The sequence below is a fragment of the Ambystoma mexicanum genome, chromosome 5q, assembly GCF_040938575.1.
Source record: "Ambystoma mexicanum isolate Mex_15411 chromosome 5q, UKY_AmexF1_1, whole genome shotgun sequence".
NCBI classification, from domain to species: domain Eukaryota; kingdom Metazoa; phylum Chordata; class Amphibia; order Caudata; family Ambystomatidae; genus Ambystoma; species Ambystoma mexicanum.
Genome location: NC_090933.1, coordinates 957390713 through 957410861, shown reverse-complemented (window position 1 = coordinate 957410861; position 20149 = coordinate 957390713). Strand labels below are relative to the sequence as shown.

Genomic DNA, 20149 nt, shown 5'->3' with positions numbered 1-20149 from the left:
TTAATTATGCTCCAAAGAGCACAGTAGAGGCAATACAATAAACTCTGGCAAATCCAGCAAACTTGACATTGTCGAATAGAGTTTCCATTTTGAAATGTTTTGTAATCAATTACGCTCGAGGAATAACCACAATGTAATACACAATATGCTTTAGTAGAGTAACACGTGCATAACGTCTTGCGAAAAAACATTAGGATACAAATTTCGCCGTGAACTTGATTCATACGTTATATTTATGAATATATGATTTCGATTTGCTTCATAGCTCTGATTGGTAAGATGTGAAAAATATAAAATTGTTTGGTTAAGACGCATTAGATTTTTGTTTGTTTTGCGGGTTTTAAATGCATAGACTATTACATCTGCATTCTGAGATGCCAGTCTGTTTAAATTACATTAGTCTGTTAGTCCCTTTTCTCTTTCACTAGTCCGGCCTTGGGCTGAGCAACAGCTGGCAGTATCGATGCGTTTGGCAATCTGAGCTCTGACAGCAGATCCTCTTTTTATGCTCGTCCAGGCATGAGCAGCTGCTGACCGAGTATGCAGTTGAACTGATGAGTGGAGCAGATCGATCGGGCTATGGAGCAGTGATCTCCGTTCCCCGCTCTGCCGTCAACCCCGGAGCGGCCAACGGAGCCTGCAATGGGACGTAAGAGCTCAGGTGGTGACCAGGGTGTCTGGATCCCGCGGATGCTTCTGCTGATGCTTGGTCTGAATGGTGAGTATATCAACCCTGGGTCGGCGCTGGGGAAGGGACAAAGACCTACAAGAGCTAGGATCGAGTCAGAGATCCATAGCTCAGATGTGAAACCTACACCGCAAGCTGTGAACTACAATTAAAGAATTAAAGCCACAGCCTGATGAATAGAGCTTGACTCTTGAAGCCAGCGCTAAACTCCCAGAGATGCACAGCTCCGTCCAGCTGTGAACTGACTAACCCGGACACCCCGGGCCCTAAGCGAGGGACTACGGTTCCCAGCCAGCACAACCAGCCTACGAAGCCGGGCCATAGGTTGGAAAGGTGTACACTGTACGGAGAAGGGACTCTTTCCCGTTTAGCTTCACCTATATATGCCTTTGCACAATGTGTCATTCAAGAAACTTGGGTGATTAGGGTACCTGCTTTTGCCATAACACTGAATCTGTAAATAGTGCTGGAATTGGGCCGGATCTTTGGCACCAGAATCTGGAAACAATTGTGACCCTGGATCAGAAGTCATTGCCTGAGCTACCACACATCAGTGAATCCTTATGGCCAGCTGTTTCCTTTGCTCTGAGACTTTAAAAAGAGCACTGTTCCCGTTTGTCTTTGTTTTGACGTTAAGAGCATTCAAGTGTGATTCATGTTGAGATGTCTGCAAACACAGCAGTTAGTTAGTAATGGGGATTGGCTAGTGTCTCTCAAGAAGTGGTTGAAACGGCATGATTAGAAATCGGCCGGGTGAATTCTGGGTGAAACAGTGGCTACAAACAGATTTTTTAATGCGCTTCTTTCGGTTTTAACAGTACAGTGTGAAATCCAGATAACACGTATTTTAGTGTAACATTTGTTTGCAATGCATACTGGTAATTTTGGTCTTCCGTTCAAGATAGCGAAAATAAACCTAGTCATACACTTTTTCCCCATAGGATATTACTATGACAATGTATGTATTGTCAAGTTGGATTTATGCGATCTGTGCACGTTTTGAGTCATTTCTATAAAACTGAGTGTTACTTTTTCAGTAGTGTGTTTTTGTTTTGCATCGCCTATCACTTAACCTGCCAGCCATGACTCCATTCCTAGCACTGCATCTTCCCTTCTTTTCCCAGGAGGTGAGATCCCAAAGTAATCCGTTTCAATTTTCAGAACTTCACTAAACAGTAAGAACTTCATATCCACGATACACAACCGCATGTCAAAAACTGCCACACCCAGATTAACAGTCAACTGGCACTCAGACAGTTGAGTCAGGCATTAAACTCCAGGTACTGGCGTCTTAATTCCGAATCCTCCTTCCTTTATTCCCCCATTTAATTGACTCACATCTCCATTGTCTAGCACCTTTGCACTACACACAGACCACCTTGCATACATAAGCTTTATCAGACCTTCCACGATATTCCCGCATGAAATGGCAAATTTTGTGGCATGAAATGGCACATTTTGCAGCACAAAACTTTATTTATTGCAGCATTTTTGCAGCACATTTTTTATTGACTGGAAAGTGTCAGATTGGCACATTGCAAGAAAGATGCCGTGTCCAAGGCTACACGAGATCCAGGGTGTCATTATGTTTACCTTTTTGTATCAATTTAAAAGGGAGAGTCCCTGATATCTATGGCTTGGCAGAACAGTGTTTGTTGCTTTAATGTTTTTGGGTTAATGTGCATGCCTATTTAATATTGTTGACAGTATTGATCGTTATAAGTTGTAATGCTGAAAATATCCACTTTCTATTTTATCAAAACCCCACCCACACATCTCTCTCACAACACACCTCACATGTCCCACCAATTCCCCATCGCAACTTGCGTTCCCGAACCTCTTACTCTGTCATACACATACTCATGTGCTCTGTCACAATTTGCACTCCCCAGTCCCTGCCACACTCCAAATCATACCCATACCTTGCGCTCCCCAATTCCCCCCACAGTATACAGTGCTTCATTCTTTCATGCTACTTCTGCATCTTGGATTCCTTCTCCCATTCTATTGCACTGTTCCCTCATCCTTTCTCCCAATCTGCAACCATTGCCTCCTTGCGCCCAACCGCTCCCTCTCTGCTTTTTGGCCCACTGCTCCCCCTGAGCCCATGCTCACCTCTAGTTTCTGTACCTCTGCTCCCTCTCTGATATCTGGCCCCTTGCTTCCCCTCTGCTCTCTTGCCCACCTCTACCCCCTCTGACCCACTGCTCTCCCTCTGCTTTGTTGCCTACCTGTCCACATCTCACTCATCACCCTCCCTCTCATATTGTGACCATGTTTACATTTTTTTAAATGTAGATGTAGGCCCAGATCCTCAACATATGGGTCATCTAAAAAAAGAGTGTAGGATATGCTATTTCTAGATAACCCATTTTTTAAAAAAAATTAGCAGGTCACCTTATTCTCAAAGGTGACCTGTGCATTTCCACAGGGTTGAGCTTTGACACAAATGATGTGTTGTATTGCTGGCCAGCAGCCTTTTGTGTCAGAAGCGCTCTCCCGTTAGTAACAGGCTCCAAGCACATTTCTCTGTGACAGGCCTTTAAGGGGCCTGCCCCTGTAAAATGCGACCCGAAAAATGCATTTCTATCCTATTTGAGGAACAGAAATGCAAGTGAGATAACGGCGGTCAATAACTGCTGTGACAAAAAAAAGTATGCCCTAGGGACGTAATTTCACCAAAATGCCTGGGGTAGCAGACGTGACATCATTTGACCCTCGACAGGAAGTGATGTAATTTGACCCCACACCGAAGAGATATCACAGGAAGCGATGGGACACAACCTTTCACCTCTTGACAAAACAGGAAGTGGCATTACATAGCATTGTTCCTAAGTACAGTACGAAAAATATGGTTACGATATCACTATTTCATACAAGAATGGATCGCCATATGTATCGTTAAAATCAGTGTGGATAGGCCCATATGACCAAATTACTGTAAATGCAAGCAGATGTCCATGGCCAAATGAAAATGATGTGTTTATTAAGCACTTTATGTAGAACAAATATACATACAATATCACCCAACCTGTGTTGGTACTCATTTATCGTCCTCAGAAGGATGAAAGGCTGAGTTGAGGTGTTTAAGAACAGACTAAATTAGTGATTCACCCCTGAAATGTGCCTGAAATAAACCTTTAATGAGTCTCGCAAGTATCGTATAGAATTCCAGAAAGACACATGATTTGGTATTCCTTTTCTTTCTTATTTAGGGGTACTGCTGAAAGTGTTAGACTTGTGGAACCCCTGTTTTTTTAAGAGTCCTGAACAAGAACGCCAGCCACTCCAGAAGCAAAGAGCCACATGGCGCTAGCCACAGGCTAGGAGCTTACATAAAAAAAGAAACGTTTTTATATTTAGTTTTAGTTTTTTTTTTTATAGGGGTAGCAAGGGAGACCTCAGGGGGTCTCAGTTGCGACCCATAAATGATGTCCCTTGTATAACTGGGTCTTATCATGCAGTGGCACCCACTGTGTGCCTATTCGAAGCAGGCACATAGGGTTCCCTACAATATCTGCACATTTCAATGTGTACCTTGTTTGTAAATTTGGGATGTGCTTTTAAATGTGCAGAAACAGACCCTGATTTGCACAAACAGGTGAAATAGGCCATATCAATGGGGGCATATAAGATGCCCCCATTCAGAGGACCTTTTTCATAGTGCCATAGTGAATTGTGCTGCTCTTCTTTTGGCGCTAGTGATGAGATGTGCTTGTGCATTCCATTTCTTGTGTCACATTTTTTGGGGAGCCTTGTCCTGCGGGATCGCAAAATCGCTATAAGCTGGAGAGTCTGCTTTATGCCTATTAACACTGCAATATTGGATATGCAGTAACTGAGCACGAAGTGAGGAGGTTCAAGTGATTGAGACTTACATTACCAATTTAGGGAAGCTGAGCAAGCGCAGCCAAAGGAGGTTGTGAATGAGGCTACTCTTATTGCTTTTACATTTTGTTATAAACTCACTAGTTGTATTAAATGGAAAGGTAAATGTTCACTCAGGAATCATGCTGGAAATGACAAACTAACTAGGAAGCTGTGATTATTCCCTAGTAGCCTTGATGAGGTGATTAATAATAATGTCCTTGGGGCGATGGAGGGGATGAAAGCAGTCAAAGTACAAACAGAGCATGTTACAATAGCCTATCCTGAAAGCTTGGCTCAGGTGGTGGCAAACTCTTATTAGGTCAGAGACAGTAGTCTGTAACGAAGGTAAAGAACTTCATGGTATGGATGATACACCGTTGTCAGTCAATCTTGGAAGAATTTTCTCGACTGGCACACCTTCCTTGTGAATTAGAAGAAAATAAAGTTAAGAGTTCTCTACCACAACAGCTAGATCGCACATGATGCTTCATCAACTCTGAGCTCCTCGTTCTAGTACATTAGGCATTATTGGTTTTGAAGACCATAATGTTTTTGGTCTTTTTATGATTAGTTAACTGAGAATTGTCAAGTTCATGGGAGGTTGTTAAAGAGTTGGTGATTTAACCTTGGGCTTTGTACCTCTATATAAGACCGAATAATAACACTTGGAGGTTGTAATAATTACTTCCTGAACCCTCAATGTACCAATTTTAGGCTGTTTAGTAGTTTTTATGTTCTGTGCTTTGGTTAGTTGTAGGAGTGGGAACTGTACAATGACAGCATGCCCTTAGATATTTAAGTATTAGGGGCATGTCGCCCTCAGTGGATGAATACCACTTCCCCTTGACAGACGTCTTATTGCCCCGCCCACCCATGTATACCTCACTCATGTTACCACCCCCAGGATTAGGATTGGGTAGCGGCTGCCATCCCTGGGTCACATGGGTGGAGACTGTTAGGTGTATCAACCCACGTTCAAGTTATTATGCTGCAACATTTGGTGCTTAGAAAATCCAAGATGGCCGAAAAGCCCACATTTGCGCCAGAATCCAGGAAAACCGTGCAGTTTTTGCACACACCAAAATGGCCGCCTGACCTGCCACCCCCAGGTGCGATCGTGATGGGCCAGAAGTGCCATGAGTGAAACATGGTGCCAAAGGAAAAACAGCAGTGCCTATTGGCTCAAAAAGCGCTTTGAAATCACCTTTGTTTCTCTGAATGCAAGCTCAAAATGACGATTTCAAACATTGCAAGATATTCAAAAATCTTACTGAACACCAGCAGACGTCTGGTAGAATGAAGTCTTGTGTGCATACCAAATCTGGAAAGATGAAGAGCCTAAAATGATGTTCATAACAAAACTGGCTGGGCTGTGAATGTCAGCAGCTTAAGTGAAATGGGATTTAAAGACACTAAAATCAAAATGTTTAAAATAAATGAGTGACCTACCTTGAGTGTCACATAGGTTGCAACTGCTTAAATGTCATGATTTTGAACTTAGAATCAGCGTTCTACCTGCATGTGTCAAAATTGTAAGTTTGATTTGAATGAAGAAAAATGGGAACAAAAGTATCCTTTGGCTGAAGCCTGGCTTAAAGGGACTGAATTCTGCCCGGCAACTGCCCCCGACAGGAGTTGAAACTTGCCCAGCAACTGCATTCACAGGCCTGGCCTGCCTTCTGCTTCCCCACCAAAAGGAGATCACACCTCTCTGATTGAATCAGCGGTACCTGGGACTGCAGGAAAACAGAACAATGTACTTCCCTTTGCGCCAAGCAATTGCTAAATCAGAGGGTCGTAAATGGCTTCCTCTTGGAGGGAAATGGGAGGGGCACTGCCTCTGTGAGCCAGCTGAGCTTGGAGGAAATGGACACACCAGAAATTCCTCCATGTGCTTTGGGAAACCATACCCCTCTGGGCCAGAACATAATTTTAGAAAGATGGATAATTCATAGTACATAATTGTCAAAATTATATCAATAATATCATCATTCCTATGATTTTTCTGTGCACATTTTAAGAGGTGTTAGGGCTCTGTGGTATGTTCTGGGGGGTAGTAGCGGAAAATAGGGTATTACTCCAAATGTCTGTATGTTAAAAATCTGACACTCCATCATCTGATGCCCATATTCCTTGCGCACATTTGTGTAAATTCTGGAAAAGTTTAGAGGTTGTGTACTGGATGAAAAGGGCAGAACTCTGTCAGAAATGAACACAACATCTTACAAAGACAGGGATCAGATGGTTTGGCGCTACAGAAAATATGTTAACAGGACATATCATATTAGAAAAATTGTACATAGATAAATATGCATTGGAATCAAAAATAGATTTGTGTGCAAAGTGACAAGGGGAGTGTTCTTTCTGTATGCCATAAAAATGATGCCTGATGACATGGGATGACTCACAATTCAGTTCCTCAGTCAGGCGACAGAGAATCCTATAGCCTATCAGGATCCTCAGAGGGGTGGGCATAGTCAGCCTTCCCACCCATTTTCAAAAGACATAAAGAGCCACTGAACCCTGGTAGACACATTCACTTTCCACTTCAAACTGATTTCTTGCAAAGCGCTTTGCCAGAAGACTCCAGAACCAGAACTTAGAATCCAGACTTCAGAACTTGTAGCAGAGAGGCCTAGTCCACAAGCTTAATCCTTCGGAGGCCCCAGAATCCAGCAACCTAACTAAACTATTCAACAGCTGTGCTGTTCGCTTCTGGCTAGAACTTTGGCCGGAACCAGAGACCCAGACCAGACCGCGGTGCCAGTACCAGACCCAGACCCAGAAAGCAGAGCTGTATCCAAACCGCAGACCAGACCCAGACCAGGCCGCTGTGCAGTGCCAAGAACTTTTGCCAGAACTAGAGATCCAGACCAGCACAGCAGAGAGAACCGCAGCTAAACCTGTTGACCAGATCTGTGACGAGGCCCATTCCTTCCAAAATTAGGAGTGAGTATCCAGCCAGAGCTGTGCAAAACCAATCTCTTAGTTTAAAATAATCTAATTCAAACCATTTCCACCTATTTAGAACTGCATAGAAATCATGTGTCCATTCTGTGATTTCAAACCTGTGAAAGTGTCATTTGCCATTTGAATCTTACTTTATTTCTGAAAATCTACCTCCACTAAATCGTCCGTATCTTTGGAACCGCACGTGCTAGGAACGAGATCTAACTTTCATTTTAAAGCTAAGATCCTCAGCTTGCCAACAGCCCGAAACTTTCTATTCGTTATAGTTTTTCCGTAATCGCGATCGGCGCACTCGGAAAAAGGGCAGCAAATTGCAAACTAGCTCAATCTCACCACACGTTAAAAAGTAGCTGTCTCTTGCTTGCATTGCTGAAATTCATTTTCAACCTGATAATCCCTCATGAATCATTGCTAGTGTTGACCTGAACTAATTCAAAGTAGCTGTCACCCACCCTGAATCTCCTATAGGGAATTAAAATAATTTTAGCATATTTTCACTTCATTGCAAATCACATTAAAAGTATTTCTGCATGTTTTAAAAGCATACCGGTTGCTCTAAGCTTGCTAGGGGGGAACTAGAATTTGTATTGCATTTGATTATATTCCTGAAAATTGTGTGCTCTCCTTCCATCTCTTTATATTGCATAGGGGGGGGGGTGAAATGCCACAAGGGGAAAAGTGATTATATTATCTCTTGTTGAAACCATATCAGTTTATCCCTGTGCTGCATTCTTTTCCATCATTGCATTTCCTTGAAACCATAAAGGATTCTCAGCTACCTTATCCTTTCTATACCAACACCTAAGTGATTAAAAAAAGTGTGCAATTGTAACATTACCCATTGTTGATCAACATTATATTCATAAGTGTGCTATCAAATATTAATTTATTTATAAAAGTGTGATATATTATATATATATATATATATGTTTAATTGTTCAAATAAATCTTTTCATTTGCAAAACAAACCTACCTCTTGGCTCAGCGAGGTCAGGGGGATTCAAAGAGAGGGGCGTTATACAAGGGTTTATCATCCAGATCTATGAACTTTTCAGAAAAATCTATAAATAAGGGCTTCCAGACTAGGCATTGACTTAGTTGGAGTGCTGAATTGAAGTCACTTAACAAGACATTAGGCTGGGGTTTAGTTATGACTCTGCAGGATTCATCAGAGTTTGCAATCCACAATGTTATTGTATTCTGTTGTATGGATGCTTGTGGTTGCATTTGTATTTGCTATGTCTACATGGGGGATTGCTGTGTTTTGTATTGGTGCGTGTTGCCTTTGCATTGGCCTTCCCTGTTGTGCAGGTTGTGTTTGTGCTGCTTGCTTTTGATACTGGGTGTGTGACCTTGGACATAATATTCGGGTGGTCTGTACTATACGGTGGAGGATATGCTGTCCCCCCTCTTGGATATTGCCCATACTTCTACATACTTGGGAAATGTGCCCCATTTTCCCACACGTCCAGCACTGTTGGGGCTGTCCCCCAAACTTAGGTGTCCCCCATTGTCTCCTCCATGTGGAGCCTGAAATCTGAACCCTCTGCCTCTGGGTGCATCCCCTCTTCCTCGGTGGAAATAATAATTTGCTCCCCTACCTGCAAGTTTCCTCGAGCCATTGGCTGTACCTGCTGTGTCTCCTGTGTAATCGCCCCTTCTCCACTGGTTAACACTCTTTCTTCCACTGAAAACCCTGATAGACTAGTTTTGCTTACTCCAGGTTTCTTTCCTCAAGTTTCTTTCTGCCTTTCTCTTGTTTCAACTGATAATGGTGAACTATAGTTAACTGTATCTCTAGCCATGGCTTCATGTTCATTCCCAATATATTTTTCAATTGCCTCTGCAATGCCTCAGGCAGCCCCTGACTGTGTGATTAAAAAATATGCATTTTGAATCCCACAGTTCTCGCATTTTGAGCCACCATTTTTCTTGACTATCCTGAATATAAGCAGCAGGGTTTTCGCCATCCCGCATTTTTCATGTGATAAAGTGCTCTCCATTCATTGGCCCTACAATTGTTAAAGGGTGCTCTGTTGTGAGTGGTGTTTTGAGCCATCACTCCAGAATAGCCAGCTCGTTTCCAGATGCCGTCTGTTCTCTCCCCTATTATGGAAGCAAGTAAGTTCTTTGTCACCCACCACTAATGTAAATCCTGCTATAATTCTTTCTCATTCATAAATCCATTTGCTTGCTCCCAATGTCAACTTTGGCAGCTTACCGATTCAAATTTACTTGTCCATCTGTGGCCATGGAATATATTGCGGTCCTCCCCCTTCTAGCAATGGGAATTGAATCTATTCTATATCCTGTGCACCCGCAGTTGGGCCCCCATGTCTTGGGTGTCATGTCTGTCAAATAATTTTTTCTCCATCCTGGCAAATTTCTCAACCTATTCACAGGGGTCCTGCCTTCTAAGCTTCTCAATCGTACTTTTGGGAAGTCTGCTACTCTTTAGCAGTCCTCCGATTCTCTCAGATCCTTCCAAACCAAACAACGTTCTCTTTTCTGATGTTCTTAAACTGGTGAAAGAAGCTCGTGCAGCCTCATCCTCATCCTCCACAATCCTGTCTTTCCTCATCAAAAAACATATCATCACTTCCCTCATCTTCTCTGTCTTTAAGCATCACTTCTTCCAATGCACTCCCTTCCCCCGTCTGTAGAGAACCGCCTCTTCTCTGTTTTTCTCTATAGACACCAATGTCCATTTGGCTACTGTACAAATTACCAATTCTTCTTTGCATGATGTTTCTCTCACCTACATCTGACTAAGTAGATCTTTTGGATATTTCATCCAGTTCCTTAGAGTTTTTCTGAACTCTTTTCCCTTACTCTCTGTTCCTGCTCCATATCTCTCTATTTCTCTTGGAGCATGCGCTGTTTAACAATCTCAACAATTTCTTTTTGTTGGCTTTCTCTGCTCTTCTCCATCTTTGCCTCCCTTTTCCTCCCTCTATCTTGTCTCTTTTTTCTTTTCTTCTTCCCGTTTCTTATCCCTTTCGCTATTTTCTCTTTGCTTTCTTACCCATTCCTTCTTTTCATCATTTCTCCTTTCAATGTCCTTTTTGTTCCCTTCTCTGTTCTTTTTGTTTTATTTCCTTCTCACTGTCTGTCTTCCTTTTTCTTCTCCTCTTGCCTTCTATTCCATTATTTCTTCTCCTGTTCTCTTTATTGTTTCTTATTCTTTATCTAAATTCTCTTTCTTTACCTGTTCTCTTCTCTATTGTTTGTTATTCTTTCTCTAAATTCTCTTTCTTTAGAATCATTATTGTGTCTTCCGTCTAATTTAAGCAATGTTTGCCCTCCTACCCACTCATTTGGGACAATCACTGCCCCCCCGCCCATTGCCCTGCCTGCCTCTCTGTCTCTGGCTCTCCTCTTCAGCTTCTGCCAATTTCGCCTGCAACTCGCAGTACTCACTGTATATATCGAACTTTATTTATTTTTGCTCCATTTAAAAAGTCTTTGCTGCCGTAAGCGGAGGGCGCATTTATAGGTTTAGTGTGTCCTGCCGCTGCTTTTAATTCTGACAATGGATATGGTTCTTGTATTTCGGAAGGTGGATTGATGAGGAGGAGGAGGAGCTGAGGGTGCTGCGCTCTCCCCTTCATGCTAGTTAAGCATCCACTCTCTCACGATTGGCTCTTCTGTCTCATTCCCATAATTTTTCCACAACTCTAGGATGGCTAATTGTTTTTGTAACTTCTTGACTGTGTGTGCGGCATGCAAACATGTTGTCATGTGTTGCAGCACCAATCGCAAAAGGGTATCTTCCTGTGGCCAAGGTATGAACATCTTGCCTGTAGTGTCCCAGACCCACGGGGTGTGATATTTATTTCGTCCTTATACCGGTGCAATGCTTTACATAAATGCATAAGGGGAATGTCTCCCATGATTACACGTCTCAGTTTAGCCTACCGATACTTACCAAGTTCTAGTTCTGCTCAGTCCCTATTCACCCCTCCTTCACGCTCTCCCTCCAAAATATTTCCCCTTCCTTCCCCCACTTCTATGTCACCTCCCAAAAACAACTTTCTTACAATAACTAGCCGGGCAGGCACAACAAGCGCTGCCCATGCTCTAGACCACACCTTTTGGTTCAATCCACAACTTCACGTCCTCCACAATAATACGCACGTAACTTCACTTTTCACAAAACTAAACCACTTTACACCCTACTGCTGGCGCCAGCAATTATTATTATTTATTTATATTGCGCCGGTAGCTCGCAAGCCTCGGGGCACAGAAACATGGACACGTGTACAGACAAAGAATTCAGGCATAGACATGAGACAAGGCGCACGGGTGTGAAGTAATGACTAAAGGGGTCAGTTTAATTAAAGATGTGCGTTTTCACAAGTTTTCGGAAAAACGTAGGTAGTTTGCTTCCATTCTTATGTGTTCAGGGAGGATGTTCCATAGGCCAGCCACCAGAATGGGGAAGGATTTCCCTGAACCAGATTTGCGCTTGTGGGACGCAACTACAATTTTGCCTTGGTCAGAGGATCTGAGTAGTCTACCGGGTACGTACAGGTAGATTTTAGCTTTTAGATTGGCAGGGTCTTTCCCGTAAATGCACCTAAGCACCAACATCAGGGCCTTGAAGCACATGAATATACCATAATATAATAAAGCCATCTTCTCATCAAGAGGAGAGGTAATCAATCTTCTCCTCTTATCATACCATGGAAGGGGGTTTTCAGCACACTCTTCAGTAACCTTGTCTCAGGGAATCTCACCATTAATACCTTGTGCAAGGTTTAGTGCGTTGGCATCTGCAACATTGTCACAGTTATTCCAATCTAATCAATCCTTAACAGCTCACAATTCCCCCACTATTCAAACAATTCCCTCCCCCATTTTACCAGGCCGTTGATCTATACTTACAACAGTGTATCGCCCCAAGACTTCCGGTATCGAACCTCCCTCAATCAGCCAGCCATCTTCCGCCCTAAGGGGCGTCTCGCAGGGATCAGACTGGATTTTCTCAATGGGGACTCCTGTCGACTCACACATTATTTACCGGTCTCTACAGGTTACCTCATAGTCATCAGGCCATGGCAGGGAATTTCGGCGGTCCGGGTGCCTTGGCCAACCATCCAAACTGCTACCATATATAATAGTGGTCTGGGAAACCCCAGTTTATGCGGAAATGGTAGGGGAGGAAATCCCACACTCAATAATGGAAATAGTCAGGGAAAATGGCAAGCCCCACTTTATTAACAATCCACATAAAGCAGGGGCAGCGTAAAAACAAAATAGTTGTGAGCTCTCGGCTCTTCTCGACCATGACAATGGTTTAAAAACAGATAATACGTCATCATTGACTTCATATTTCAATTTTGGTTACAAAAACATGCATGTTGAGGGATTGGTTAAGGGAATTCTAAACATATAGAAGCTATAGGGGTTAGTCTATTCATTGGTTACACTTAATTTGATGGCTTCACATGTGACCACCTCTAAATTGATAATGGAGAATATGTGTCATCTTTCAGGTAGTTCATTGGTTCCTGCAATTTACACTGGGCGGCACAGCATTAAGAGTTTCTATTGGTTGGCGCCGGACTTCCCAACCTTGGGCAATTGACAGGTTATCAACACATGAGCCAAAATGGAAGTGGGGGGCAGGCACCCAGAAACTGCTTCCTTCCAATTAAATAAAACACTGTCCCTTATCACTATGCCACGAGCCAGAGGCTTCCCTGTAGTTTGACCTTGCAAGGCGCCTGAAAGAAGCCCACATCTTTATATCTGCCACACACACTCCCAGTATTAAACAAAGAGAAGGGTCCACGCTCATGACAACGCAATGTGTTATCACCAATTTATACTTATTTTCCATCAAATTATTTTTTGCAGAGAGGTCACAGAGAGTGTCCTAGAGTGTAAAGTATGTTTAATACAAGAAAGAATAATACAGTTTTTCTTTTTCACCACATAAAAACCTAAAACCAATGTTCCAGGTCATTACATGTAATCAAAATAACACAAATACTTGAAAAAAGCGAAAAACAAGAGAACAAAAGAACAATTCTAACAATAATGTGAGGTGCTTCGAAGTAGACTGAATGCTACTCTAGAACGACTGCAGGGTATTTGAGATATTACCCTGAAGAGTTTTTTGTGTTGTTGACATGATTAATTCTGCCTGACAGAGACACTCCCAGGCCTGAGGCTAATCTGAGGTCACATCCCTGTCATTTGCTAGATCTCGGGGCCTCCTCTCCGGATAAAACACATACCCAAGTGTCACCACCACAAACCACTTAGAAACATAATGTACCCGACACTTGGGTATTTATGGCCCTTCGCTCATTTACACCTCAAGTTTTGCCTTTGCCGCCCCTTCATCCAGACTAACACCTTACCCCTGCTACTGTTTTTACAGAGCTAGGTGAAGCAAGGCTGCTAAAATGACAGATGTATGCTATCCATACAAAATCACTTTACATTTATCCTGTGCCTGTGCTAGGAACCAAAGGTCACATTCTAATTAGACAGGCAGTGCCCATGCTAAGTGTAAGGATCTTGAGTCATGTTACATGACACAGATCCAGACCCCGGGAAGCAAACTCTTAAGGCCAAGTCTGAGACGTAGCCCTAGAGTCTTAGACCCTGGGAGCCTGAGCTCATAATTCCTATCATCCTAATGTCCCAAGCTGAAGAAAGTCAAATGCTCGAATCAATTTATGTTTCACCCCATTAGTAGTTTTTTTCTGAAATAAGTAAAAGTGAAATAAGGGCAAAAGTGTTGTTTCATTTTTTGGTACTCGGGCCCCTGATAAACGGCATACACCTCCTATTTCACTTCCTAAAATGAGTTGTTATTCCCAACAAAGAATAATATGGAGTAACAAATGGACACATGTATTTGTAGGTTATGTGTTCATACCAGTATTATGGGAAGCATATTCCACAAAGAGGAATGGATTAACGAAAAATCTAGCCAATCTTTTAACTGGTTGTATTAATTCGATCAAAGTTGAATAGGTTATACAACATCCGTTTTGTGGAATAATCATCGATCACTCTTAACTTGTAAAACTAATTTCCAGTTATTAAATAGAAACTGTATGCAGCTGATGATAGTATTCAAACGCCAACTTAGACAACATGTAGGGGTAGAGCCTGTGACCACCAATTGAAACATATGAACTAAAATTGATTGCAATTATTTTATATGGCTGTAGGATTTGGTCAGGTAAACAGAAGGAGCTCTTAGACTAAAGCAGGGCTCAAGATTTGCACTTGCCACAAGCCATTGGCTAATAATTTAATCTTGGCAAGTAAGAAATTGTGTGCTGTGTGTATGTGTAGAATGGAGGTGGCAAGTGACTTATTATGGCTGGCTAGCAGCTTGCAACTTGACATTTCTCTCTCTGGACTAGAAGGCAAATGTTTTAAGGCTTCTCTGTATGCCTTCAAGCTTGCTGGTGGAATATATAAGAACCGAGCTTGGATTGAGCTATGAGAACCAGGGCATTGCAGCTAATCAAATAATCTTCTATTAAATACACTTTGGAATTCACTGAGACACAATTATTATAAAATGGTTTCTCTCAACCAGCCCTACATATAACGGGCTTATCGGCCACTTTTACTCACTAAACATTGGCAAATACTTCCCAAAAATAAAAATATGGAGTACAAATAATCCCCCCAAAAAAAGGAAAAAGACATGTACAGTCTTGCACCCTTGCTTTCACCCTCACAGCTCCATGGATATGTTTGGACCACTAGTGCACGTAGCGCCACAGGAGAAAACTACTATTTTAACTGCCTAATTGGAAGAAGTAAACCTGTATCTTTTAAGGTGCATGAATAACTAGGTGCAAAGAAATAAATATTACCAAAACATTTCAATTTTTCAGTTAAAACTGCTTTTTAAAATGCCGTTTACTCTGATCTTCCCAAAATAGTGATGAAAATAGCCTTACCTCAATATACTTTCTAAAATCATGAGTCTACTCTTGACTTTTTATTTATTTATTTTTTATTTATTTATTTATTTGTTTATATAGCGCTAAAGCCCGCGGGCATCGGAGCGCTGACATATAGACAGGACAACAAAAGGATGAAGACGGGACTAGTCGGGAGAGGCCTAAATTAACTCAGTAAGATACAATGTGTTTCTAGGGTTTACTTAAAAAGAAAGGTTTTCAGTTTTTTCCTGAAGATGAGATAGTTAGGCTCAAGTTTTAGTGAGGTGGGTAGGTCATTCCATTTCCCGATGGCTATTGTCGGGAAGGCCTTGCCAAGGCCATGTTGTTTTTTAGTAATAATGGTTTGAAGTTTGCCTATATTAGATGATCTAAGGCTCCTGGATGGTTCGTACCATTTAAACTGTTTCTTGAGGTAGGCCGGGGCTGTGCCATAGAGACAGCGATGTACTATGGTGATAGACTTGAAGGAGATTCTCTCCTCCATAGCCAACCAGTGGAGGGCTTTCCTTTCTCCGGAGATGTGTTCTCTCCATGATTTTCCAGTGATCGTTCTGATAGCGTTGTTTTGGATGATTTGACATCTTTTCAGGCACTTGCTGTTGGCTCCCAAGAGTAGGGAGTTTCCGTAGTCCAATCTAGATAGTATAGTGGCCCTAGCAATGATGGTACTATTCTTTTGGTCTAACAGTGGCCTGATTTTTCTAAGGAGGATTTGGTGATATTGACAGTTTTTTTTAAGGTAGTTTGTGTGTGCTTCAGCGCCAAGAGAGGCTTGAAGATACACACCTAGGGTCTTTACTTTTACAGATATTGGGATCTGGATGTTTTTGATGGTAAATGAATTAAAGGCAGGGCTCAATTTCTTCCTGGCTTGTGAGTTCATAGATGGATTGTGGCCCGGTTGGCCTGGGAATCTTGTCCACTGTCTGGTACTATCTAAATAATATTGGAACTTTTAAACACGCTGAGTATTGTGGGGCTGAGAGAAATGAATGCTCTGTCAGTGCCTGAATCACTACCTAAATGGTTTTGGGGCTCTTAAACACGACGCGTATTGTGGCGCTTGAAGACATTCCTTAACACTTTATTTGGTCGTAGACACTTCCAGTTACTTGTTTACTGCAGTCTCTTTGGAGACTCGTGAACACTGTCAGGTTTTATCTACGTTCAATTCATTCCTTTTTTTTCTTATTTTGCTGTATTTTTAGCTGTTCTTTTGGCAAAGGGGGTGCATCTTTAGTTTTGGATATTGGGTGACACTCCAATGCCACCTATAAGCCATAACTATTCTGTAGGCATGCAGATAAGAGGGATCTTGGATATGATGAGGTTGTGGGTTTGTTTGTTAATGGTAGCCATCCATTGACTGACCACTGCCATCTCTGACCATTCCCGATATGTTCCTGCCCAGAATCCATCCTCTTGTCAATTCTTTGAGATAGCTCTGTTAAGCAGTAACACGTAATGCTGTGCCAGTGTTATTTCTAAGCCGTCTTCTGCAAAATAATGGCTGAATTGCAGCTTCAAGTATGTTAGTGTAATACAAATGTCTCAATCAATTCTGCCACTTGATTTATAAGAAAAATGTCCCCCCCCCACCCCACCCTGCCGCCACCCCTTAAAGGTTCCTTCCACTGATGTACTGGTCAAAACAGTCACTGACCAAACCAAAAGGCTTGGCTTGTGTATTTGTATTGGATAGGTATTTGCCAGGTGCTGCCATTATATACCCAAATTCTCACACTATTTTCTGGCGGTAGTACCATTATGGCAGTGCATGGCAAATTATTCTCCCATGCTATCGCAAAAGCCAAAACGGTTGACTTTGTCAAAGCTTGTTCACTAAGCATACCATGTAGGAGCATATTATTTTATGTCGATTTCAGTTCTTCAAGCTTACCCTATTTTAACTGCCCTCAATGTGAAGGGTGAAATGTCAGTTACCATCAATGATGTTGTTTGAATTATCTTCCATTATTTACCCTCTGTCAAGGACAGCGCTGCTAGTGTGTGACATGCAAATGTTATTGGAAATTCACACACTAGTGCCATGCCAGTGTAGTTCTCGGTGGCCGTGAGGCAAAATATCTTTGCACTTTGTTAAAAGCATAGATCCATAGATCTGATGATTTTCAGCATGGCCACCCCTAGCTTTAGGAATAACTGTGCATATTAGCTCCCTCCCTTTTTCTCCTCTGTATATTGGGTTGGCCCAGCTATGTCCTGTCAATCACCCTCTTCGGTTCCTCAAGCGATTAGGTTCCTACTAAACCTCGAGGTGGGGTTATTCTCAACAACAAGGTAGTTTTGATCTTGAGGCAGTTGTATTGCCTGTTCTAAATGCAAAGGTAATGTTGGCATTGACACAGTGTTGGCATCAAGACAATACCGTTGATGTCTAGATGTCCTGAACTGTGGTCGAGATTGTTGGCCCATTAAATGCAGTCACATTTTCAGGCTATCCACAATATGAATTTGAACAAATTTGTGTGTTTTTATTATAAAGTGTTATGGTGATTCGGAAAGCTCAACAAAATGTTGAGGTTAGGCAGCCCAATGATCTCGGCCCTTTTATCAGGCATCCAATGTTTGAAAAATATATATTTAGAAAATGCAGGACCTAGTTATAGCAGTACTATAGTAGTCCCTCTCAGTGCTTTATGTAGGACGAGGAATTGAGGAGGACTCTAACAAAGAGGTATGGGCAAAATGCAGGTGGGGGGGGGGGGGCGGTAATTGCTTTGCTCCCAAGTTGTGCCGGCAGTGGGAGGCAAGCAGAAAAGGCAGGGTGCACTGCTATAATTCCTTTTGGTGCAACCACCTCTCCTCTTGATGGGCGCAAAACAAAAGGAATGATAACATGGACCTGCCTCTTTTGGTTTCTTCATGGGGCGCCAACCATCTTAGGCAGCCCTTTAACTCAACATAGCCATGTGCAGTGCTCCAGTTGGAGTAACCTTTTCTCAAAGTTGTTATGCTATGTTAAAGGACTTTTATACCGCACACCATCACCACTTTTTAGGGAGCAAAAGTCCTTATTATAAGCGAGTAAAAATCTGCTTTAACTGGAAAACAGAAATGTTTTTGTAATAAATGCACCTAGTTATTCATACACATTATAATATACATTTATAACTCTTTCGATCAGGCAGTAATACAAGAAGTTTTTTTTCTGTGGCACTGTGTGTACAGACATGCAGAAGGGTCCAGAAATACCCATGGAGCTGTGTAGGTTTTTTGTTTTGTTGGCAGCATTTTTACTGCCCCTCTATTTTGCTTTTCTGGGAGTATATGCCTATTTTTGCAGAGTAAAATTGGTTGCAGCGCCTGCAGAACTTGCTGAGTGGTTAAAGGGCTGCCTGCGGGGTCTACACCTGTGCTTAAGAAACAAAAAGGGAGGTGGGCACACTGGTGCTTTTTGGTGGTCCTGCTTCCCTTTTTTATCAGAAGCATGCATCCCTGCAGGCAACCTTTAAACTGTGAATTTCTTGAGTGAAAGGGCTGCCTGACAGGTTTGGCACCTCTAAGGCTAGTAATGGGATCCCGGAAGCAGCCCGTCTCTGGAGCACTCTGCACCCACTATCCCTTGTTCTCATCAGGACATCAGGTTTTTTGTTTCTAGGTGCCAAAGTGTTTGCTTAAAGACAATATAGCCTCCCCCTGCTACGAGTGGGATTTAAGGATGTTATGCTTACAACAATAATGTTAAAGCAACACGGTTTGAACTGGCTGGATCCCACGCCTTGCTTTGTAATGCAAACTTAATTGTATTCACTTGTGTTTTATTGCCCTGTGGGCACAGTAAAACAATTGTGAGCTCTCGGCAGCCAACCTTTTACTCCCTTGACGTCTGCTTGGCCAGAAATTCTTTTCCTCTTCACTATGCTCTGCTACTTACTATTGACTGTGTTAGGAACACAATTGCAGCCGCGTGGTGATGCCTCTCCCTGTCATGACGCTGTAATTTTGGCGCATTTAAGCAACAGCAGCCCTCACTAGGAGTATTTCTGGAACTGCATTATCACAGTTACAAGTTTTTTCTCTCCTCAGCGAGATTCAGTGAATACTGCAAATGTGGTAAATGCCTATCTGGTTGTAATTCTGCATATTTTTACCACCACCCAAATGACTGATAAAATGTGTAACCCCCAAAACCATTGTGTTTCAAAGTTTGTGCCCTTTATGTGGATGCTGGAGAACTTCAAAGGTAGAACTCTTGGATACCAACATTCTCGCCCCTCTTTTTATTTTTTTTATTTTTTTTTATAATGCACAGACGGTAAGGCTTATTCGTGCACTTTCTGTATGTTTTTCTTCATGGCACCGTAGTGTTGTGAACGCCATTAGTACCGAATACATTTTTATCGTTTTTGAAACCGATGACATGAGCCATTTCTCAAATAGCACATGCACTATTTGATCAATACTGCATGTATGCTACAAAATTAGGGCTCAAGTGGCTGTAAAATTCCCAGCAACTCGCATTCGGTAACAGTAATTACTGCATGCAGAAATCTGTTTGGCACATCATGGAACTCGCAATGAGGTCCAAGGATTTTCTCCAGCAGTTTCAGCAATGGAACAGCAATGTATTTGAGGACATTATTATAAATGTTCAGTTCTTGCCTATACTTTGGAAAACTGCATGTAGGTGTGAAGAATTGGGCAGAAATGA

The 20149-nt window shown here is 42.2% G+C and overlaps 1 protein-coding gene across 1 annotated transcript in view; it reads left to right on the top strand.

Moving 5' to 3' along the window:
* Positions 1 to 513: 513 nt before the first annotated feature.
* The window catches only part of LRP12 (LDL receptor related protein 12), a 277408-nt gene continuing 257772 nt past the window's right edge, over positions 514 to 20149 (top strand). The window contains exon 1 of the mRNA XM_069621490.1: positions 514 to 718. Coding sequence (XP_069477591.1) covers positions 643 to 718 — 76 coding nt within the window. The 5' untranslated portion in view covers positions 514 to 642. The remainder of the gene's footprint in view (positions 719 to 20149) is intronic.